This window comes from Cricetulus griseus, chromosome 6, assembly GCF_003668045.3.
Source record: "Cricetulus griseus strain 17A/GY chromosome 6, alternate assembly CriGri-PICRH-1.0, whole genome shotgun sequence".
NCBI lineage: Eukaryota > Metazoa > Chordata > Mammalia > Rodentia > Cricetidae > Cricetulus > Cricetulus griseus.
This window is the reverse complement of record NC_048599.1, coordinates 1,996,885-2,021,690: the sequence shown is the minus strand read 5'-3', so window position 1 is coordinate 2,021,690 and position 24,806 is coordinate 1,996,885. Positions and strand designations below refer to the sequence as shown.

Here is a 24,806-nt window from a genome sequence, read left to right as displayed (position 1 = left end):
CTCCAGGGGGGGGAGACAGGGTGGGATGGGGTGATAAATAGTCTAAAAATCAGTTTGCTTCGCCAACTGACTGCTACGACAGTAAAGTAACAGAAATGAGGTCATCGGCTGTAGACGCACACCTAGCGGGTGAGTCAGAGTGAACTGAACCAAAACGCACACAGGATGAGCAACTGCTAATTATTTGCTAAGCGCTTCCATCAGTCTTTAAATATGGCTTGTTTGGCAAGAAGGCCACTCAGTCGAGGATGAGCTCGGGTCAGCTGTCCTGTAAGAGCATCCACAGGCCTTTGTATTCTCTCTGCTGCAGACATGGTTTCTGCCGCACTGAAGAGCTGATTTAGAAACAGGAGTATAAAACTGCTCCATTGTAAAGAGGTGGCTGTTTTTAAACAATATCCCGTTTGCTTGTTACAAAAAGGCGTAATCTGCAAATATATAAAAAGTCCGCAGGCATGCGTCCCTTCAGAAACGCCGGCTCCTCCTGTCACTTAAGGAATGCTTTGTAGAGCAACAGTGAATGGCTTGTCTCACGCTCATTTTCTAAACAAAATATGAGGTCCCTGAGGTTGACCCGCGTGATTCTTTGCCGTGTGAACTGTCTGGGGGTTCCCACGCCGGAGCTGCCTGGGACTGCTGCGCCTGGGCCTGAGCCCTGGTGATGAGAAGGAAGAAGATAGGTGCATTAGTGGCTGCAGAACAGTTAGGAGGGAGGGGGCGAGACTCAAGTGTCCCCTAAGTATCCCAAGGACCCTGGTTCTGAAAGAAACAGCCACAGCAGCGTCCCTTCCATGTCCTAGGGCTGGAGCTGAGCTGCTGTTTAAGTCCCTACCTAGGGCAGAGGCCCCATTCCCCACTCTACAATACTCAGGACACCACCCACCCCTCAACGCCCTGGCCCTGGGTGGGGGGGTGGGAGGGCACACAAACGCAGTGGCTCCATCCAGAGGCTCTGAGGCACACAGCCCCCAGTGTCTGTATCACCACAGCAACACTGCCCAAGAGGCTCAGGTGAGGGGACCAAAGCTCACACCTGATGCCACACCTGGGACTGTGCCACCCCTGCTTGGCTGATGAAAGGCACTAGGCCTGAATTCTTGGGCTGGGCGGACTGCTGGTCAACTGGAAAGGCTGACTGCTCAGCGGTCATGGTGATCCTTGGCCAAGGGAAAGGGGGGGGCTGCTCCCCTGGCTGGGCCCTGATGCAGGTGCACTAGGGCTGGCCTGTGGCCACTAAGCAGTTGTTTATGACATCACTGCCTCCATCTGACCCCGGCTGGGCTCAAACCACAGATCCTAGTGGGCCACTCTCTTCTTCTGCTCAGGTGAGAACCAGTGTGGGGGTGTGTCCTACTGTCAAACTGCACATACATATTCAAGTCTACTGAATATGCTGCGCCATCCTTACTGTGCTTCCACTGTCCAAGCTCAAGAAACTGGAAGTATCACGGTCTACCCATGTGGCCACAGAGGCCCAGACGCCAGCAGGTGGCAGTCACAGGAAGCTGGCAGGCAGGCTAGGTGAACGTGTGCCTGCATGACCTGACCAGTTTCTTCATGCATATGACAGCCCAACTGAAGATAGTGGCTGGGAAGCCACCACTGTCCTCCTTTGGCCTCAGTCTCTACCATCATCTTGGTATCCATATCCTTTTGGGTAAACAATCTCCATATATTTTTTTTTGCCAGTAACAGTCCCCAAGTAGTGTTGCATCGTGAGATTACTAGAGCCTCTTAGAGGGCCACAGCATAGCAAGCAGTTAGAAAGGAATGAGGAAAACAATCCACCTCCCAAAGCCACCTCAGGCTACAGTTGGGCCAGTAGGCACATAAGTGAGCTTCCTTCAAGGGGGGGTCTTGGTGAACTGGACAGGAAGAACAAAAGGAGGGGACTGCTGAGATGGGCAGAGTCCACAGTCCTGGAGCCTGGCAGCAGGTTGAAATCCAAAATGCCTCTCCATTTCCAGATATGAGTTCCACTCTTGCTGCACTTGCTATACCTGATCCAAATCACTGACTACAGACCCAAGATAGACACCCAGGCGATGATGGTGTGGTGCCCAGGCTCATAGAGACCCTGTCTGGGCACCAGAACACATCAGTGACTGTCCAAGTTGTAGTTCGTGCCTCTACTTTCAAGTTCAACAGCCAACACCAGGGCTGGGCTAAGGGGGAAGCACTCATCTCAGGCACAACAGTTAAGAAGGGCTAAAGGTAAGGATTGAGACAAAGTGGATCAAACTGGTGCCCCAAACTTGCTGGCAAGCAAGTGTTGACACTGATGAGGCTCTCTAATTTTCATGCAGTGACATCCAACCTGGGCCTCCAGCCTGGTAGTATAGCTGTCACTGGAGGAACCACTCAACCTGAGGGGTCAGCAGATTCTTACTTGTGTTCCAGGGGCCTCACAAGCAACAGGGTGGGGCTTGGGTTGTAAAACCATAGGTGCAGGCCGAGGCACAGAACACTGGATGCTATACCCATTTCTGAACAAGTACAGGGGTAATAGCCACAGCAAGGAAGAGCCGAACCCTCAGCCTCACGACTGCAACCAGCTGGCCTGACAGAGAAGGCTGTGTTGGCACTCAAGTATATCCAAAGCACTCAAGGGCTATGAGTACATACAGGTCATCCAGCCTGTGAAGTCTCAGAGGCCCCTGGAGAGGCTTGGCTGGAAGTCCAGGGAGGGTCTTGGATGGAGTGAATGTATCCCTGCCCACTGGGACTGACGCTTCTGATGAGAGCCCTATAGAGGGACCCATGAGAAAAAGCTGAACCTTAACATGGTAACTACAGTTCAAAGAACTCTCTGAGGTGTTTCAAGGGTGGACATGGAGACGGACGGACGGACGGACTGACGGAGACACACACAGACACAGACACACAGCAGCAATATCAGGGAAACTCTCCCTGGTACGTGAATTGGGCCTCCTGGCTTATACTGCTGTGACTACCCACCTAGCCCATCCAAAGCTATTGAAAAGGCTAAATAAAAGGGATGTCTGATCTTGGCTATCTAACTTGCTCTATTAAGGCCACCCCGCTACATGCAGGGCCTGTGCAGCAAAAAGTAGTCCTATATCCCAAGGGAAGTGCTGGGCTCCCCAAGGCTACACTGATGCAATCTGATTCTTTTCTTCACCAAGGGGTCCCACACTCCAGCAATAGACTGCAGCTCTGTACCCCAGAACAGTATGAGGGTTCCTGGGAGACCCTAAGACCACTGTCTCCTGCCCAGCTAGACAATGGCAAGCAAGTAGGTCCGAGTAGCATTTAGGAGAGCAGCTTTCACAGTACCAGACCCATTGATGGTATCTCTGCCTTCACTTCTGTCAACTATCCCAGATGAGCCCTGCTTACCTGCACAACATCTGAAGAGCAGGAACAAACACCCAGAATGCCACTAAGAAATGACATCAATGCTAAGAGGCTCAGCACCAGAGCTGCCTGGCCAACACAAAGCTCTGATGAAACCCCTCAGAGAAACTGCCCACACACAAAGAGAGGATCCCACCCCTAGGGCATGATCACACTTCCCTCACAACAGGTAGAGACACAAAGGAGACAGGAAAATGGGAAGTACTAGGACACGTGTCCAAGTGGCCCAAACACAGGCAGTGAGGAAGCATCCCTTGTAAGGCTGCATGGGTCCTCAGATGGCAAAACCCAATCTTTCACACATGGAAGGAAGGGGAAGAAACAAGGGAGGTACAAGCTCGAGAGAGTTCCCAGCACTTCCAGGAGAGGGCGCCATCAGCCCACGATTCAAAACACCCAGGTGCCACATTTGGGACGCACAGCACAGCTAGACTAGTTAGTTCCTGGTCAAGTGAGGACACCAGGGCAGCACTATGCCTCTAAGCAATGAGCAACAGGGTCCCAGAGGCTCAGAAATCAGAAGCACTGATCTCAGAGAGAGGAGAGACAAAACCCATCTCAGGGAGAAGGGGCCAACTTGAACACATAATAAGGAATGCACCCAGGAAAAGGAGAAAATCAGAAAAGAGAAAGAAAAAAGAGTGACGAGGGTCAGAAAAGCAGTCATCCAAAGTCACAGCTCTGGAACTATAGAAACAGAAAGACTAAGGCTTGTAGCACAGTGAAGGTGATCTGTGTGAGTTTGAGGCCAGCCTGGTCTACATAATGATTTCCAGGACAGCTACACATTGAGACCCTGGGGAGTGGGGGGGGGGGACCCACGATGATGATGATGATGATGATGATGATGATGATGATGATGATGATGAAAGAAAAACTTTTAAGAATGTACGAGTGGTGGCTTGAATGAAAATGGCCCCACAGGCCCACAGGGAGTGGCACTATTAGGAGGTGTGGCTTTGTTGCCTGCTGATCCAGATGTAGAATGCTCAGGTCCATGTCTGCTTGCATGCCGCCATGTTCCCTGCCATGCTGATAGTGGACTAAGCCTCTGAACTGTAAGCCAGGGCCCAATTAAATGCTTTCCTTTATAGACTTGCCAAGGTAATAGTGTCCCTTCACAGCAACAGAGACCCTGACTAAGACAGCATGTTAGGGAGTGATGACTCAGTGGGTAAGAGCACTTGCTGTACAAGCTCCCAGCACCCATGTAAAAAGCCAGTCATGGCTGTACATGCTTGCACCTGGAGCACTGGGAGGAGGCAGGCAGATCCCAGGAACCTTCTGGCTAGCCAGCCAGCCTTACCGAAATAGCAAGTCTGGTTCCTTCTACAGCCTCTGCATACATTAAGTCATATATACCAACACACTCAAGACTTGAACACTGTGTGTTCAAGCACCACACACAGACGCATGACACATACCAAAAACCAAAGCAACACATATACACACAAAAAATCTAAATAATAAAAGAACACAGAAAATAAAAATGCACATGATTGTATACAATATTATGAGTAGACACTAAACATGTCACTCATGTTAGGCCTAATGAGCTTAACCTGGCTGCCAGGAAATTTTCAGTTTGAGTCTGGCAGGTAAACACATGCAATCCCAGCCCTCGGGAGGTGGAGGCAGGACCGATAGGAGGAGTTCTAGGCCAGTTTCAACTTCACACAGGATTCATGATCAGCCTGGGTGACGTGGGATACCCTATCTCAAACTCTACCCCCACCAGAAAGCCCAACAACATAACACAGCCACACCAAAATCACAACACATCAGGAGGGTTCAAAGCAACAAGGACAGGAAACCCGGGCTAATGGAAAACTGAAGCAGGGAAAAGAGTCCAGCCTAGTGCAGCACACTGATCTAAGCCGTGTTCTCAATACTCACTGGCAGCCTGCATCATAGGTGTCACTTATGGATCCTTTTGTACCACAAATGACACAACCCCTAGAGCAAAACCTCCAAGGAGAGGTAGAGACAGAAACACACCTGGACCATGGGCTTCAATGCACTGGACTACAGAAACACACCTGGACCATTGGCTTGCCTCCTGCCTGTGTGGCAAGTGTATTACTGCTGGGCTACCTCCCTAGATAGACTTTCCTTTTACACAGAGATTAAAGGGGTTAAGAAGAAAGCAGTAAGAGACACACAAACGGCCAAGACCTCTGACAAAGACTGTTAAATACAGACCTGAAGCTGCCACAGAAATAACACCCACTCAGGAAAACCATCTAAGGTGACAGTTTCTGTGGAGAAACATGCAAAGGACACGAAGGGAGATTACCATCCTCTGACAGAATGCTGTACCAGGGAAAACCTGCAGCAGGGCACTGAAGGCTGCTGCCTCTTGGTAAGGCTGGGGAGCACTGCTCTGGGAACTACCACAAAAGCCCAAAGAGTGTAGACTCAGCACACCAGTACTGGAGCATTAAACAAAGCCTCACTCAGAGGTAAGGCAGGAGAATGGTGAAGAGGGGACATCACCACACAGGACCAGGTATAGACAAGGTGACGACAGCACATTGAAAATGGGCAAAACAGACTTCCACAGAAACACCTCCTGCCATCCACAGCCATGGCAACTGCTGGGGTAGCATTACTCAGTTCTCTGCTAACTTTGGCCAGTGAGAGCCAAGACTCCTTTGCTCTCCCCTCTCTGGACTCCAACCCTGTAGATCCCAGGACCAGTCTCATTACTATGAGAAAGACAGAGAGTGAGTTAAATCCTGTCCCTCTGAATTTGAATTCTCTAACCTCCAAGGACTCTAGCACTCCAGTCCCACTTTGTGACCTTCAAACGTGACTCCTCTAGAGAAAAAACGGGTTCTTTCCCCAGTCTGGCAGGCCTAGAACATCCAGGACTCCATTGCAGGAACATTAAATCCAACAATCCAGTCTCACCTTACCAGAGAAAAAAAACATACACATCCATGTGTGCACATGTATGTGTGTGACCCAGCAGACCTAAAAACACTTAAGAAAAACAGGCCAGGGAGGCCACGGGGTCTTAGCTGCACAATGGAAGAAGCATCATGGACTTGATTTCTTCAAGACATGATTGTCAGGAAGTTGAGGGAGGGGCCAGCCAGACACATAGGGACTTCTCAAGCAATTGACAATGTCCTAGCACCTCTACCCAGTGGTAGGTTACAAGGATTTATATCTTAGAATAATAATTAGCAGGCCATGAAAACACCCAACAGAAAAAAAAAAAAATCATTAACGTCTTTTACCCTCCCTAGCCTTCTGGAGGTGCTGCTGCTACCCAAGCAAACTCACTTCTTCGCCTCAATTCTGGTGTGGGCTTTGCAGGCCTGCACACTTGATCACCACACCTGCCCCCCCCCCCCCCCGTCAGGCTCTCGCTGCCAGGGTCCTGCAGACAACCACTTTAGTCTTTATGCCAGTCAGCACCCTGAATGGGGCAGGAACTATGCTTTCTTCTTTCTCACTCACTTGGGAAGCAGCCTGACTACACACACAGCTCAGACAACACGCTTCCCTAACTAAGACTCCAGCCTAGGTTTTCCTCCTATCTCACACCCTGAGAGAGGCATCTCTGCCTCCAGGGTACTCCTTGCTCAAGCACAGTCCCCACACCAAAAGAGCTTGGCTCCAGAGTCCCTGCTAGCACTAGGGCTGGGAATGGGTCAACAGTCCTTGGCAGGGACAGCCTGCCCTGTTCAAGTTACTATGTGCTGTCCCAGAGTCTATCTGCACTGTCCAAGCATAACAGACAGCAGCTGCTATGGGGATAAGGCAAAATGGAGAAAGAGGTCAGGTGGCACCAGAAGGGTTCAGCTGAAACGACAGAGAAGCCCCTCCCTGGGATTAAGGGTCAATAGTCCATTAAGACTCATCCTCAAATAGCCAAAAGCCACACACACACAATCAGGGGTGCGGTGCTGTGCTGTGCTGGACAGAGCTTTACTAGCAGAGCAAAAAGCAAATGAGCCACTGACTCAAGTAACTGCTAAAACAAGAGTTCAGCCCACAGTCTTCAGAGGAAAACCACCCGGGAAGCCCAGCAATCACTCAACAGTCCCTAGATATGCAACAAAACCATAAAGTAGTCCACAATTGAGAGAGAGAGCAGTGAGCAGAAACTGAGGCTGGGACACAAGCCTCAACCCGCATCCAGACTCCCACCTGTGCCGCTCACTAGACAGACACTTCCAAAGAGCAAGCAGACCAATGGTTCTCAACTTCCCTAATACTGAAACCCTCTCATGCAGTTCCTCGTGTTATAGTGACGCCCCACCATAAAATTATTCCATTGCCACTTCATAACTGTAATTATGCAACTGTTATGTAAACACCTGTGTTTTCTGATGGTCTTTTGAGGTCACAACACACAGGTTGAGAACTGCTGCTAGATGCTCTGAACTGAAATCTACATTAGTAAATGAGACTTCATTGGAGCTTAACAACCAACAGGGGCTGGCACAGTTCCCATCAGGCCAAGGAACATGACCCAACCTGAAGGGTGGAGAGGAAAACTACTGATGCAAACAAACACAGGCCATACCACAGTCTGGTGCACGTGTAACTGGAGACCAAGAAGACAGATGGGAACAGAACCACACCTAATGCACTCTTAAAGAACAGATCCACAGGTGGATCTAAGCAGCTAAGCAAATGGAAGCAAGCTCAACACCCAGAGACTTAACTAACACAAAGAAAAAGTCATAGGGAAAGGTCCCCAAAGTGTCACAGCAGTCAGACAAGACAGATCACACACAAAGGCAAGGGGAGGAATTACAACAGGCCTTCAGGTAGTGACAATACGCATTAACACCTAGAGTTTTATAACCAGTGAAAAAAAGCCCACAGATGAGGATGAAGCATGATCAGTTCAAGCCAACACCAGCAGTGAGGTGGACCAGAAGCACACACCAGCCCAGCCAGCCTCTAAGCCACCGGGACTAGCAATGGACAGACCCTGGATCTTCTGTAGGACAAAGGGCAGCAGTGATGACAACTGAGTGTAGACACAGAGGGCTGCTACTGCCCTTCCTAACATTCAAATGACAGCCATTAAGGGAAAAGGTAAGACACTCAGACTTTGGGCTCAAGGAAACAGTTGAGAACTCCAAGTCACATGCCCTACAGGTTGCCTCACACTGTTCTGAGTTCTGTCCCAAGCTTTCAAAAGCTGGTCTGAACCTCCTCAGAGCCAACCATGTGAGCATGTGTTTAGCTCATGTGACATGCACAAGTAAGTTTCAAACGTATAACAAATCTCAGGAGCTTCTGCTGGCTACTGAGGAAGGGACTTGAAAGCCTCTCCCGTGCCTTCCAGACCTCAGTCCCCGAGCTCTGCCATACCTCTGCTCCTGGTCCCGGCCCGGCACAGTCCACTTTCCTCTTTTTCCTGGGCCCGATCGCCGCCAATGCTGTGAGGTTGGCATCTCGCTGTCGCATCTGTGCCAGCTCCTGCTGCTGCATCTTCATGGCGGGAAGGAAACAAGAGCTATCTATCTATCGCTGCTTCAGAGTTCTTACTACAAACACAGCAACAGCGATCAAGAACTTTCTGAAGTTTCCTAAGTCACAACTTCTTTAAAGCTGAGGTTTTTAAAACTAAGAACATGTCTGTAACCAAAAATATTAACACTTTTTAAAACAGAAGCTTACCTTAAAATAAAATGCTCAGAAAGTGAGAAGGACAAGTTTAAGGGGCCCAACCCTCAGAAGTTACCATGAAACCTCCAGCCAATGCCAGCTGCACAGGAGAGGCCTGTGATGGCACCAATCACCCACACCCACATTCGGAAACACCAGGTTTTCCTAACTATTCTCTTTTCTACTGGGCGTTAGGCATGAATGTGAGCTGCAAATGCTCTGAAGAATCCATGACTGGGAAGCTCACCTCTTTTGCTTTCTGCTTCAACCTTAATTGCTCCGGGTCTTCTTGTCTGGATCGAGACTATTTTTGAAAGAAGGAGAAAAGGAAGAGTCATACCTTCCTTGAGCAACACTGACACAATGCTGCCGTATTCACCCTACAACAGCATCCAAACGGATAAAGAATTGCTGATAATTTTATAAATGTTTATATATCTAAAAGATGAAAATCTAGGTTATACACCATGAAAAAAGAAAGAAAAAAAAAAAAGTCAGCACTACTATCCAGATGTGGTAACACAGTGTCTTGGGCATATGGTTAAAGGTTTGTCATACGCCTCTGACTCAGTATAGTCTGAGGAGAGAGAGCCAGGACAGGACTTCCAGAGGCTCAGGGCCTAGTGAGGACTGGCATTCACAGCTGTCACCCCTCCCACTGCACAAAAGGCTCAACACTAGGATTAATATTGCTAGATGACTCTAATAATGAATAAACGAGGTTCCTACACTTAGCTCTGAATGTTCTAGAATGAAGGGCAATGTGATCCCACAGCCACAGTCTGCAACATGTGGAAGGTAAGGTGTCAGAGACATCTTAAGCCCACACCGGGCCGGGCGGTGGTGGCGCACGCCTTTAATTCCAGCACTTGGAAGGCAGAGGCAGGTGGATCTCTGTGAGTTCGAGACCAGTCTGGTCTACAAAAGCAAGTTCCAGGATAGACTCCAAAGCCACAGAGAAACCCTGTCTCGAAGAGAAAAAAAAAAAAAAGCCCACACCATTAGGTATGATGGTGCGCACCTTTAATACCAGCACTTAGAACACACAGGCAGAAGGATGTCGTGAGTTTGGGGTCAACCTGGTCTACTGAGTTCTAGGTCAGCCAGGACTATATAACTGGGAGGGAGGGAGGGAGGAAGGGAGGGAGAGAGGGAGGGGCGGACAGACGGACGGACGGACGGAGTCCACTTTTGTCATATCAAATCACCAATCTCAAATGCAGCCTCCAGAACTTGAAGCTCACCAAGGGAGCCAGGCTTCCCCAACCTATGCGTCACTGCACCCATTCCTCCACACCAGCCAGAAACATGGTTCTGAGCATGGGAACCCAATGTGCCTGGTGAGGGTCTCAGGAGAGGACAGCTGCAAGCCTGAGCCCCCAGGGCTGGGAGAGGTGAGTGTTTCACTCACCTTTGCTGCCCGCATCAAGATCTCCCTCTCCTGCTCATCCTTCCTCTGCTTTTCAATTTGATCAAGCTGTTCAAAGAATTTGAGCTGAGCCCGGACATCACTTGCTTGCTCATACCTGTCATCATCCTACAAAAAAATAACAAAAACACTGAAAGCATGAACATATCTTGCACTGCTGGGCAGTCTGGTCTGCACACAGCTCCCATGGGTGGTGGTGGCTGCTCACACCTCACTGCTCCAGTCATGCTCTCACAAAGAGGGGAGTCTCATCGAGTGCCAGGAGTCCCAGTGTCCAGCTGATACAATCTGATAGTTCTTAAGGGACTTTTAAGTCCTCCTTTGTAGAAGTGCTATTTTTTGTTTGTTTGGTTGGTTGGTTGGTTTGGTTTGGTTTGGTTTTTCAAGACAGGGTTTCTCTGTGTAGCCTTGGTTGTCCTGGAACTTGCTTTGTAGACCAAGCTGGCCTCAAACTCACAGAGATCAGCCTGCCTCTGTCTTTTGAGAACTGGGATTAAAGGTGTGTGCCACCACACCGGGCTTGTAAAAGTGTTTTTAAATCTGACAATTCACTACAAGCTGCCCTGAAGGCACGGTGATTACAGATAACATCTGTGCAACTGCTCAAAACATATTTTGCCTGAAAATTCACCTTATAAACAGGGCCACAGTTGAATGAGAGCCTGCAGGTTTAGCTCATGGCTCAAGAAGGGTCAGCAACAGGTGCTGGGCAATTTGGACAGAATAAGAGTGGAAGAGCCCATAATGTTCTAAGCTGACAGGCTCGTCTTCCAAAGCAGGATCCCTGCAGAGCACTCCTGCAGGACGAAGATGCAAGAGCACCTGGAAGCCCTTACAGGGACTGTGTGTGTGCCTGTGGCTAAGAGAGCAAGCACAGGAACAACCAGGACTCCAAGCCTTCCTTCCAGACAGCCAGCCCTAGATGAGGAGCTGAGAACATGGACATTCCCCAGGAAAACAGCCCCATTACCTTGTAAGAGAAGTTTTTCTGCTGAGCTGTTTCAGATATTTTTTCTACAAGATTCTGCAGCCTTTGCTGTGTGGCATGAGACACGTAACTCACTACATCTGGATGCAGTTCCGTGATGCCGTGCTTTTTACCTGCAGGCCATGCAGAAAAAGAGCACTTTACGGTACTTACAGTGGCTTTTCTCACCCACTAGTTAATGCTCTACAGTCAAGGGCAGCCTAAGCATGACAGCAGCCAGTGCCCGCCCTTCCACTACCTGTCAGCCACCAGTGGAGCTACCATGGGGTGAGCCCAAACCCAGACAGAAGGCACGCTCACCTACAGCCCCCACACCCAGTGGAGCTACTGCAGAAGGGCTGTGCTGAGTCTCATCAGGGTCACGGAGCACATCTGACACAGATGTGGACACTGGGCATCCCAGTGGCATCGTCGGGTGCAAACATACCTATCTCCAGTATCCTCCTCTGCAACGGCGCGGGGAGGAGGAAGGTGTCGTCTTTGCAGGACCGAGTCAGCGTCCCCACCAACTCAGAGTTTGTGGCCAATATTCTTGCACTCTCTTCAGACAGGTTCACTCCAGCCATTGAAGCAACATCATTGATGTCATCGTCATCCCTGGAGATGCAAGGAACAGATTATTCTGTCGTACGAGGAAATTACAGCTCACTAAGGTGGTTCCAAGTCGCTGGCAGCAAGCAAGCAGCAGGGAACTGCTGCAGGCACTGAGCTCTCCCAGGTCCTGCACTGGTGATGACCCACTGTCAGATGGTGTGTCCAGAGAAAACGAACCCAGAACACCATCTGTTGCTTTGAAGACTATGTCACCTGAAAACTTCTCAGGAAAAAAAAAAAAAATTCAGCCAGCATTAATTTCTTCATCATCAGTCACAAGCTCTCAGAGGAGGTGGAGGAAGCTGAGCCACCAGGAACACTGCCAGCCAGATCTCAGGCAGACTTCTGCTTGTGCTTCCTGGATAGAGGCTCCATGTGAAAATGGAGTGACCAGCATAGAGACCTGTCAGCATGTGGCCACTGTCTCAGGACCACCCTCTTCAGTGGGGAGGTCTACATCCAGCAATAAGTCCCTTCCAGCGTCCCTCACTGAACACCCCTCAGCCTGTCTTTGACACATGCCCTTTGACACATGACAAAGTCAGTCATAGGATGACAACAGAATGCCCTCCTTGCAGACTGACCCTTGGCAAGGCTCCACTGGGCCATACAACCCATCCCACCCTGCTACCTGCTACTGTGTGTACTCTGAGTGACTTCTCCCCACACCCCCACTGTGGTGACTGGTATTTTGGAGGCATCCTGAAGCTAGGAACACACTCAACCTTCCTACTGCTCACAAGTTAATCAGTACTTCATTTCTGCTCAGAAGGAGCTGGGGTCCTGCCCTGCTTGCTGCTGTCCATCTGTATGTCATATCCCAGCCTGGGCTACGGGAAGGAGCCAATCCAACTCTCACTTCACTACCTCAGTCCTGTCCTGACATGAGGAGGCAGACACAGCTCACACTGTCTTTTGCCTGTTCCTTCTCTAAAGGCCACTCTTCTCTGAAGAGCTCCACTGGCCTTACACTGGAAAACAGCTTCTTGTAGACTAGGTGTAAGTGCTGGGAATGAGTGTGCCTAAGCTCTTCCAGCAGACCAGCTCGGAGCCCTAGCCTCCACTATGGTCCCTGAACATTCCTGCCATGCCCAGCCTGAGACCCAAGGCTGCTGCTAACTCTAGCTTACCCCCATGTCCTAGCTCCAGCTCTCTTCCTCAACTATTAGTCACAGCATCTAGAAGCCTACAGTATAGGCTTTCCTGATATGTATACAGCTCGCCTCTCTCCCCTCCACTCAAGTCACCGCCATGCTCTGCCTGACTGCTCCTTACCCTTCAGAGCTACTACAGCTCCCAACTCTATCCAGCCCCATGTGCTAGCTGTGGGGATGAAGAGTCTCCCTGAAATTCAAACACCGCCAATTGTTAAGTCACAGCGAAGGTTGTGCTATGGCCTCTGGTGCATCCACACAAGAACCTTAGGATATAACAATGTCCATGCCCACCATTCGACAGGGTGGTGAGGGCCATCTGTGTTACAAGTGGTAGTGACCTTGATGCACTGTGTTGGTTCCAGTCAGCTGACTTGTTCTCCATTCCTGCACAGGGCATGAAGCTTTCACTGCTCTGCCCGTGTCAGAAGCACACACTGACACAGATGTGCAGTCAGAACCAATTACAAGGCACGATCCTGAGGCCACCAGTGCCAAGAACCAGTAGGAAAGACCCCACGGTGAAGTGAACAGAGCTCCCCCCAGGCTCTCCCTAAGGTACCCAGTGTGTCAGTCCTTACCGAAAGGAGCCTCCCCCTGGCTCCTTGAGCTTGTTTTTCTGTGCAGCAGCTGCTTGTGCAGATACAGTTGAGAGGGCTTTGGTTCCAGGTAATACGGTGGGTTTCACCACAGGGACTGCAAAGTCAAAGACACAATGGAGACCAGAGGCTGTTACCAGAGGCCTGACTCTGCTAGCTTTATAAGCCCCAGGGAGAAACTGTCTTCTTACTCATCACAGTAAAATTCTCCAAACTCTGCATCCGTAGCTCTAAAATGCTACACAGAGTTAAATCCCAGGGCTGGACTGCTCAGTGGTTAAGCACTTGTACTGCTCAGAGGGCCCAAGCTGGGCTCCCAGCACCTGTGTCAGACCCTAGCATCATATCCTCTCCCCTCAGGGTTTGGGGATCATCACAGAAGGAGTGGGTGGCAAGACTGCAAGAGGCTGAGGAAGACTGCTGGGAAGCAGTGTTTTTAAACATGGCAGGCCCTTGCACATACAGGCACAAAGCAGCTGTGTCTGGCTGCTTATACAACACACGATAAGATCAAGCCCATTAAAATTCCAACATGAAAGGAGGGAGAGATGGCTCAGTGGTTAAAGCACTTCCTCTTCCAGAGGACCCAGGTTCGATTCCTAGCACCCACACAATGGCTGACATCAGTTCCAGGAGATCTAACACCCTCTTTCGGCCTTCAAGGACAATGGGCATGCACATGGTACACAGATATACATGAAGGCAAAACAATCACACACACAAGCATTGCTGTTTTTGTTTTTGTTTTTTTAAATTTTAATATGGATTGGGAGGGACTCCTAACTGAGAGCTCCTGGGAATTGACTGGGGAACTGGGGAACTGGGCAACTGGGGAAGGGGGTGTCAGTTTTCTCCCAGGATGCTCCAGTGAACAGTGAAAATTTAAATGACATTTAAACCCTAAGAGGACTCAGAGGATTCTTTTTTAATGTACATAAAAGTTGGGAAGGAGATGGGGACATCTGGGAGGAGTTGAGTAAGGAGGAGGGTGGATTTTATCAAAACATCCTGTATACACGTGTGCAATCTCAAATTAAAAAGAAGAATACATGCCTAAGCATGAGGGTAAAGAAAGAGAGACAAGTTTAGGAACATTGGGGAGGGGAGGGATATCCAAAGCACTGATCATTGCTGACCACCCCCCATACCCTGTCTGTCTGCAGACCATCCCCCCATGCCCTGTCTGTCTGCAGACCATCCCCCCATGCCCTGTCTGTCTGCAGACCATCCCCCCATGCCCTGTCTGTCTGCAGTTCGCTTCCTCCACAGCATCAACTCCAGAGAAGGGTGCACCTGTGGCTTTCTAAGTAAAATTCTCAAGGATATAATTTACAACAAGGTTAAACATAAAAGTTCAAAATTTAAATGACATTTAAACCCTAAGTTTAAAAAAAAAAAGGTTTAATTGCATATTTCAAATGTCTACTCTCCTGTATTTCCTCAAATTGTTTTTTTGGGGGGAGGGGTTGAGACAGGGTTTCTCTGTGTACCCTTGGCTGTCCTGGAGCTCACTCCGTAGACCAGGCTGGCCTTGAACTCAGAGATCCACCTGCCTCTGCCTCCTGATTGCTGAAACTAAAGGTGAGCACCACCACCACTAGGCTCCCTCAAACTCTTAAGTACAGGAATGATTTCTGACAAAGAGAGTAACAGTAAGCAGACACATGGTAAGTGTCTACAGTTTCAGTTTCAGCTAGGAGACTGAATCGAAGCAGGAGAATTACTAGAGTCCAGGAGTTTAGGGCCAGGGCAACACAGTGAGGCTGCCTTGGGAACAAAACGGGGGAGGCCCAAGTTCAGTGGAAACGAAGAGACACAGAATTACACTTCAGAATGAACTTTATTGGGAGGGGGCCATAGCCAAGCTTTAGAAGAGGCAGAGTCATACACCATAGGCAGCATAATGGGGCCTACAAGGGAGAAAAGACCTTGCCATCAAACCCCAAGGAGCAAGTGGGTTTCTGGGTTTTGCTTTTTTTTTTTTTTTTTTTTCTTTTTGGTTTTTCGAGACAGGATTTCTCTGTGGCTTTGGAGCCTGTCCTAGAACTCCCTCTGTAGACCAAGCTAGCCTCCAACTCAGAGATCTGCCTGCTTCTGCCGGGATTAAAGGCGTGCGCCACCAACACCCTGCAGTTTCTGGGGGTTTTATGGGTTTTAGAGGGTAGGAACAACGTTCACACCACACAATCTAGACTAGCATGCCTTGAGGTCTCCACAGGGAGGCACTGCAAGGATACTACTACACAGCATACTTTCTGTCAACTGTGGGAAAGAGGGGGTGAGGGGCAGAGAGAGAAGTTAGACAGAGGGGGTGGTGAGAACATTCAGATCACTAGCACAAGGTGTGAGAGGCTGTGAGTGCTGCAGGAGGCGTGGCCTGATTGCTAGGAAAGGGAGAATGGCAGCTAGAAGATCATATATAATTCAGGTCATTTAAACCCACGTTGACAGGGCAATGGTTACATAACCTCGTAAATGAAGTTGCTGTGTGGTATGCATAAAATGATGTAAATGCTGAGTTGTCTGTTAGATGAATTTTATCACAATGATTAAATGAAATCAAGTACTATCCCACAACTGGCCATTTCCAGGACTTTTAGCCAGTCCTGTGTGGCAGCAGCCCGGGCCTCACCTGGCTGCAACTGGTTCAGCTGTATCTGCTGTGGCGTGGTGAGCATGATCCGGCTGTGAGGCTGCCGCAATGCGACCATGGGTGTCTGCGTCAGGGTCACCTGCGGGGGCCGGATCAAGGCTCCAGGCTTCGGGGGCTGCTGGATCACCTGGGGCACAGCCAGCATAGTGCATGAGCACACACGCACACCCTAGGGGCCCCCACACTGACCCATGAAGCCAGCTATTTGCTTCATCAGCCCTACCCCAACCTTCCCCTGCCAGAAGCTCCAGGAAAGCTAGATATACATACACCTCATTCCAGGTCTAAAAGCCTGGCTCAACAAGCCCTACTACAAGCCCTACACACAGCCTCAAAAGACTGAGACAAAGACAGAATGGTGCCACACCAGGCCATGCACAGCAGAGCAAGTGCTTGGAACACACGGCTCTTAGGACCTGTACTGGATCCTAGGCACAGCAAAATTGCTGAGCTCAAACCCCACAAGGGGCATGGGCCTCTCCCAAGCTGTCAGCAGAGTGCTGCCTGGTGGCCACATTCCCACGACTTATTTCCACTTGAAGTTTTCTATAGGATCAGGTCACTTTCCTATTGGAGTGAATTCAGATGATCTCCAAGTCTTGCCCTAAACTTGGTCCTCTGTCCCAACACAGCCTGTCCCCTTCATCACTCTCTGAACCATGATTAGACCAAGAACCCTTGGGCCAAGCCCCCATACTTCAGGACCTGTTCAGGTCTGCTGTCCTGCCTGTGCCCTGGGTCTGGCCCCCAGGAAGCCCCTGATGGCCTAACCATAAATCTCTGGGCTAAGAGCTTTCAGTAAAAATGTAGTTTTTGTGAAGGAGTCTTTTTGTGTGGCTGGTAGTGTAACACAGCAGCACCGTGTCTGCATCTGATTCTTAAGTCCTTCTAGCATTTGAGCCCCAACTCTGCTTTAAAAAAAAAAAAAAAAAAACACATTGAAGGTGTGCCATCAATGGACACCACATGTCAGAGGACCCTGCAACGGATGAAGGTTGAGCCTGCATCAGAGCTGCTTCTGCAACAAAACATGGCACTCACAGCACAGATGAACCCAGGGCAGCTCAGGCCAGGCTTTCCACTGAGAAGCCGCTAAATGCAAACACAGGAAAAGTCACCCATTTCCACTTGTATGGGTTCTGAGATCCTCTGGCCTCCGGCCCAGGTTTCCATAAAGCCAACCTATCTGCCTCAGCTACACACACAGGCACAAGTAGTCTGGGGTGGAAGATGGGGGATCAGGACAGCACACAGCAATGACCAGGTCACTGAACACACTGAAAAGCACTGTTCTAGCTTCATTTCTAACCCTGTGGTCCAACACCTTGACCAAAAGCAATTGATAGAGGAGACTTATTTGGCTTAAAGTTCCAGGTCACAGTCTATCATTGCAGAGAAGTCACAGGGGCAGAAAGAGAGACAACTGATCACACCACATCCACAGTCAAGAGACAGAAACAAATGCAGCCATACTGCCTGACTACTCTCTTTTGTTCAGCTAGCTTTCTTCACTACTGTAATTCAGGGCCCAGTCCCTGAAGCGGTGCTACCCACATTCAGGGTGAATCATCCCACATGAATCAAAAGGGAAGACAATACAGGCCATTCTGATCTAGATGATTCCTCATTAAGAGCTCTTTTCCCAGATAAGACTCTAGTTAAAACCAACACAATGGAAACGGTGGGTCTGCGTGTAATCCGGGCACTAAGGCCACAACTGACCATATAACTGACAAAACCAAGCAGCACAGGCTAGACCCTCAAAGAGAGCAAGTCCTTCCACAGAACTGCCTTCTAGGTAAATCAATGTGCTGAGTGCTCAACAGCACAGTTCCCTACTTAAACTATGTGAAAGCGAAGGACACCGTAATCCTGCCCCAGGAGGAAACCCTACTCCTGTGTGTAGACCTCCAGCCCGATGCCCACCCATGCTGTCCTCACTACCAAGAGAGTGAAGACAAAGGCAAGAGCTAACAGAGCAGAGGAGCCAGAACCCTGAGGAGCCTGGCCTCCTCAGCACCCACCCCCTTACAGCACTGGCATTTACAACTCCAACCTCTCTGCCCAACACCACCCAGAGCTGGAAATTAACCCTGAAACCTCATAAATAACTGCTCTGCAACACTGTACCACATAGCCAGCCCCCTTCTGAAGTTCACCTTTGCAGGTAAGGTGAGCCTGTGCTGTTGATGGCAGGTGTACACTCTGAATGTAATCACAGCAAAAAGCCATCCCGTCCCCATCAAAGAATCCACACCAGACAAAAGCCAGATCCACCTGCCAGCAGCCCTCAGCCCAAGCCATCGGCCAGGCCGCACTATTCCCACCAGCAGGCTCTACTCCAAAGGCAAAACCCAGACCTACCCATCTCCTACCCCAATCCCAACAGTTTGAACATTCGGGCATCACTCAAAGACCAGAGAGCATCCTCCTGGGAGGCTCACTAAACACACTGTGCTCCTGTACAGGAAACCCCAACAAGATGAGGGGCCTGCCAGTAAGTGAGCCAACAAGTTCACTTAATTCTCTGAAAAATATAACACAAAGTCGTGGGCCTCAACCTCCAGCTCACATTTAACTGCTTAGGAAAACCACAGGCCTTCCAGCAGGAGCTTCCTTGCCTGCTCTTTCCAGAAAGAGGCTCCGAGCCAGGGCTGGTGACTTAAGTGGCATGGCGGCTGGCAAGAGCACCATGCCAGGCTCGCGCCTTCATACCAGTGGTGTGGGTGGTGCCTGCTTGCCAACGCCAACCTGTGTGGGCTGCGTGAGGCTGATGACCGGGGGCTGGAGGGCGCTGGTCACCGAGGCAGCCGGTTTCCCAGCTGTGCGCTGCACGGAGCTGCTCAGCACCACAGCTGTGAGTGCAGTGGTGGCTTGTGAGGCGGGTGGCTGCTGCTGCTGGCTCTGCTGGATGAAGGCCGCGGAGTCTGGGGTCAGCTGTCTCAAGGCAGGTAAGCTCCTCTGAGGACAGATAGACATGTGGAGTTAGGCACAGCAGGGGCGTAAGTGCTTCTATTGTCTTAACAGTTCAGAAGCATAAACCTTCAAAAGAGTCTCTCAGCTAATAACATCTTTGAGCATCTACAGTGTCAAGTTTTTTGTTTTTTGTTTTGGTTTGGTTTTGGTTTTTCGAGACAGGGTTTCTCTGTGTAGCTTTGGAGCCTATCCTGGCACTACTCGCTCTAGAGACCAGGCTGGCCTCGAACTCACAGAGATCTGCCTGCCTCTGCCTCCAGAGTTATTAAAGGAATTAAAGGCTTACGCCACCAACGCCCCACCAGTGTCAAGTATTAATCCTATCTGCCACTCGGCTCCAACCACATTCATTAAATAGGACATCCTTAGCAAAAACTGGCTAAAATGCATTTCAGAAACCAACTGCATCTCCAAAGGGTATCAATACTGTCAGGGTCCCCAAGCTTATTCTGAAGCAGACCCTTCCCCAAGTGTGCCAGAGCTGCAACTGGGGGCTCAGCAGCAAGAAAGCCTGTTCTCAACAATAACCCTGACATGCTGTCCCAGGCAACTCAGGCGGCATGTGACTCCCACATGACTGGACCACACTGCTGCAGTACAAGCTGTCAATTACCTTCAGGAAAGGCACAAGGTAAGGTTGAGGTGAAGAGTTCAATTCTCGATATAACCTGCTAGTGAAATCCTCTGCTTCGATTTTCCCATCCTGAAAGATAACCCACAGTGGCATTGCTATGGCACATCTTCACACAACTTCATGGCACACACTACAAACCGCAGCATCACACTGCTCCGGCCCTTGTGACAGCAGACTGTGTCTACATGCCACTGCCCCGTGTAACAGATGCAGACCCCAGGTGCACATGTGTCAGGGGTCCCTTGGACACTGAGCAGCAGCTGACTGATGAACACGTCTCTCGCTGGCCACTTACTGGTTCACATCTCCACCCTCCCACAGGTTTCTCACGCAATGTCTCTTCACTTGGGACCCAGCAGGCACCTACCCAGGAAACCAACAAGCTATGGTACAGAGTGCAAGGGCAACGCTTTAGCCCAGCCCAGTCAGGAGACCATGGCGCCCATACTTGGGCCTATACAGCACCAAAGCGGAAATCTTAGAGTTCACAAGCAAGGCACATATGGTTGTGTTAGACATTTGGGGGCTCAGTGTGAAGGCTGGAAAACCCTGTAAGGTGAGAATTAGAATAGCTTTCTGCATGGACTAGACACCAGAAGTGGGCAGAGGCCTAGCCATGCTGCCATGAAGAGAGGCACCACAGACTACTGTAACATTCGCCCAGGGCTTATAAAACCTGAGGAAGGCTGCAGCGCACAGAGCAATGGTGGACTGCTGAGAACAGGGTATGGCAGCACCTGTGTCCTGAGAGTAACAGAGGCCTGTGAGTAACACAAAGCCAGACTTCAAGCTGAGGGGAGGAGGGAGCACAAAGCATCAGCAGCTGGTCTATGCCGTGATGAACAACCACCCTCACTGGGCTCTGAGGAGGGCAGAAGTGGCCGGGTAAAATGCACAGGCTGGCAATATTTCTGATCCTGGGAATGGTATGGACTACGAGCAGCTGAGCCTCAGTCTGACTGATGAAACCCAAGGCCACACAGCAGTCACATAAGAATGAGCTGGGAGCCAGGGACCCTGATGAAAGGTGCAACATCTTGTGGACAGCTAAGCAGTGAACAGGACCAGCAGGAGGGGAAGACAGCTCTGGACAAAAGATGGGGCCTCCCAGGCATCAGGGTAATGAGGACCACCCCTGCCTGGCCTGCAAGTTGCTGGGGGAGGCAAAGGATCAGGAGTACGGAGCTGAACCAATGAACCCCAGCAGCAGAGAGCACAATGCTCTCCAAGATCCCTGTTTCCCAATCAAAGAAACAGGAAAGAAAGAGAAGAGAGCAAGGAGGGGGTGCTTAGGCTAGGAAGGACAGACTTCACTGCAGCACAGGCAAGGAACCCAGTTCAAACCCTGACGAGCACCAGCCAATGGCAGAGGCCGGTCCTGCACAGCAGCAGCACAGGCCCCAGTTAGAGACCAGCACACCAAATGCTCCAGGTGTGGGAAGAGGAACTGGCAAGGGCAGGCACAGTGGAGACCACCTGCCTACAAACTGGAGTTAAGGTCCCTCCCTGTTTCCTTAGTTTTAAAGGGGGAAGGAAAAGAGAAGGCATGGTGCCACCTTGAGCAGCACTGGCCGTCAGGCTAAGGGGTGCTGTAAGCCCTTCTTTCCTAGTGCTAGCAGGTCTCCTCAGGGGACTCCAGTCCAGTCCCCAGAACACTCGAACAAGCAAGTCTGTCTATACGCCCTGACCCTCCCTCTCCAGGACCTTTCACAAGCTCTCCCAGGTCGCCCTGGCAGGCTGAGCACGGGCTGCAGGTCACACACCATGCTCTGAGGCACAGAGTTTCACCTGAACAACTTACCAGCAAGTTCTGTACTAATTCTTTCACATTAGCTGCTGTTTCTGTAGACTGTTTGCCAGAGGAAGCCAGTTTTATTAAAGTAGATAGAAAACTTTTACATTTCTTCACATTTTCCATAGTTTCCTGTATTAAAAAAAAAAAGTGGGGGTGTAAGTTATAGGAGATTTCAGCACAGCATCGCAATACAGTGAAATGTGTACCTGTCTGAAAGACATGTAAACACAGTGTTTAAACTTCTGTCCAGGAACACACTACCTCTTGCACGAGCCAGAAGCTTCTCAGTGGGGCAACCAGCCACTCTGAAGGCCACCAAGCCTGCAGCTCTCAACCCAGCAACCCCCTTGTAGGGAAGGATAGGGAAGAATGTATCTACCAAGACAAAGCTCTAACTTCAAGAGCAGAGGCTGCTGCCTAAATGTGCACAGCAGGCTAAGTCCTGAACAGCTCTGGGAAACAGTTAAAGTACTTGTGAAAGAATACAAGAAGAAGTTGCAAAGTATGGCCCCGGCTTGTCCAAAGCTCCAGGTTCATATAGGAAAAGCAGCGGGGTGAAAAGAGACAGACACACTGACACCCAGACCAGAGCAGTTCTATGTGTGTGGCTTCTCAGGGCCCCTCAGGTCACCCCATAGAAGAACTTACATGGGCCCTCTATCCCCCCCCCCAAGTGCTCGGTCGGCTATGGTCCTGAAACACTCTCAAGCCCCTCTGTACACCAGCTCCACATCCCCCGTTATGATAAATCTTTCCACCAAAAGCCGCTGAGCCCCACCACCACGTGTGAGCTTTACGCCAGACGCCCGCCTGAATTAGGCCCAAATGAATACACAGAAACTTGTATTAGGTTCAAAGCTGCTTGGCCAATGACTAGGATTCTCATCTGCTAACTCAGTCTTAACTATCATAAACCTATATATTTTATAAGATTTATCTTATCGGACACCTTATTGGCGTCCCTCCTTGCTGGGATCACATCCTGCCGCTGGAGCAGGAGCGGAGGGGAAAAGGGGACCCTTCCTGTTTCTCCTTCACTTAAATATGAGTCTCCTTGCTATGTCACTTCCTGCCTGGATCACCACTTCTCTACTACATCTCCCAGAATCCTCTTGACTCCCAGTTCCGTCTAACTTGCTGTCTCATTGGCCAAACAGTATTTTATTCAACAATCAATAAGATAAACATGCACAGTACATTCCCCATCACCCCACTACTACCATGGGCTGGTGTTACCCCTAGGGGTCCTGAAGGGAGTTCTTACCGTGGCAGCTGTGGAGGTGGTGCTGGCCCCGGGGACTGTTCGTTGAGGTGTCCCTGTCTGAACAGCTGTGGCTGTTCCGAGTGAGGCTGTCTGTGCAGAACCGCCGAGAACCAGCTGAGGCTAGAAGAGTTCAAAACACAAGGTAAATGCATCTCTCAAAAGCAACAGACGCCCAGCGAGTAAACCAGCTTCGGGAAAGTAGGGAGCCCAAATAGCGGGTGGCCACACTTCCTGCAGCTACTTGAGGTAGCCAAGGGCACCCACAGCAGACGACCCCTGAGGACCAAATGATAATGATAGGGAGATGTATTTGCATCTGTAATAAAACCTAATGAGCTTGAAGCCATCACTGAGAATCCACGTCAGAGTCTGACCGCTGTCACAGAGACAAGCACCAAGGACCGGAGAACCCAATGAGCTCCCATCTCAGAGGCTACTCCTGAGAACCCTCTCATCTGTTCACACAGAGACTTGGCTAAAAAGTAGCTTCGACCTTCGAGGTCCATACAGAACCAAGACAGGGGAAAGGCCTCCCCTCTCCACAACTACCTGCACTAATGTCCTCCACTTTCCAAAAGTGAGTCTTGTCAAGAAGCCACAGCAAGTTGAGGTACAAGAGCTGGGTTGCTGGTACTGGCCATACTGACTGTGGAAAGGTGTTGCTTGGCCAAGCATAAGAACATTTGCAAGCAAACGGACACCTAGACTTCAAATGACTCACACTCCAAACCACTGGCTCTTAGTCTCACTTAGATTTCTGCTTTTCTTGAGTAATCACAATGAAATATTTACTGGTTTTTAAATTAGTGCCTCTCCAACGATAAATCTAGCGGCCCACATTCCCTCACTCCAGGGCATTGAGCACTGCCCCACCCCCCACACCTGAAGGCTGAGAGCAGGGTGACAGCCCACAGCCACAGCCAGGACAGCTGTGGAGCAGCATGAGGCAGGTCCTTGGTGCCCTTGGAGAAGCCCTTGGGAGTACTCGGGCCACAGTGCTGATGAAGGTGCTGCACCAGTGCTCAGTTACCTCAGGTCTCTTGTGTCTCCCTCCCCACATTACCCTACAGCTGGCCATGGATTCAGGAGTGATAAGTGTCTCCATGCCATAAGCATGCATTACCCTTGTGACTGGAAATCACCAAATAAAATGTCCTGTGACAACACTATGCAGGAACAAACCAAGAGGCTGACTCAACAAGCCAGGGGCAGCCGGAAAACCAGGGACCCTTGTCACTCTTTCACTTTAAAACTTATTTCCTACCTGACTGCTATGAACCGCAGCCAACTGGAGACCCCATCTACCTACTTCAAAGCACCTGTTCTCACTAAATGTGACACACAGCTTGCCATGACCTCACCACCTCCTAGAGCCCCTCTGCATCCGAAGAGTGAATACTTTAGTGAGATACAGACAGCACTAGGAAGGAGTTCCTCTCAGGAAACTCCAGCTTCTGAAACACAAAGACGTCTCTGCTGGCTTACCACACCTGGGACAAAACTACTCTTCAAGCTGTTCGTACTCCCCACAGCTATCAAAGAAGATGGAGCTGAGCTCCAAGAGAAGAGAGTTCAGAAGGCTCATGTGTGGAGCTGCACTGCAGCCCATCACCTAGCTCAGACTCCCACTGCAATGGAGGTGCAGCTTATGCAGGAACACAGCACCTAGGCGCAGTGTGGCAGGCGCTTCACTGCAGAGCCCAGA

The 24,806-nt window shown here is 50.1% G+C and overlaps 1 protein-coding gene across 1 annotated transcript in view; it reads right to left on the bottom strand.

Annotated features, from left to right (window-relative positions):
* Nucleotides 1–11: 11 nt before the first annotated feature.
* Nucleotides 12–24,806, bottom strand: part of Taf4 (TATA-box binding protein associated factor 4) — a 61,547-nt gene continuing 36,752 nt past the window's right edge. Inside the window, 12 exon segments of the mRNA XM_027419865.2 lie at nucleotides 12–655; nucleotides 8,719–8,838; nucleotides 9,263–9,319; nucleotides 10,427–10,552; nucleotides 11,415–11,545; nucleotides 11,860–12,029; nucleotides 13,762–13,876; nucleotides 16,412–16,559; nucleotides 19,148–19,393; nucleotides 20,022–20,111; nucleotides 21,844–21,966; nucleotides 23,102–23,221. Coding sequence (XP_027275666.1) covers nucleotides 488–655; nucleotides 8,719–8,838; nucleotides 9,263–9,319; nucleotides 10,427–10,552; nucleotides 11,415–11,545; nucleotides 11,860–12,029; nucleotides 13,762–13,876; nucleotides 16,412–16,559; nucleotides 19,148–19,393; nucleotides 20,022–20,111; nucleotides 21,844–21,966; nucleotides 23,102–23,221 — 1,614 coding nt within the window. The 3' untranslated portion in view covers nucleotides 12–487.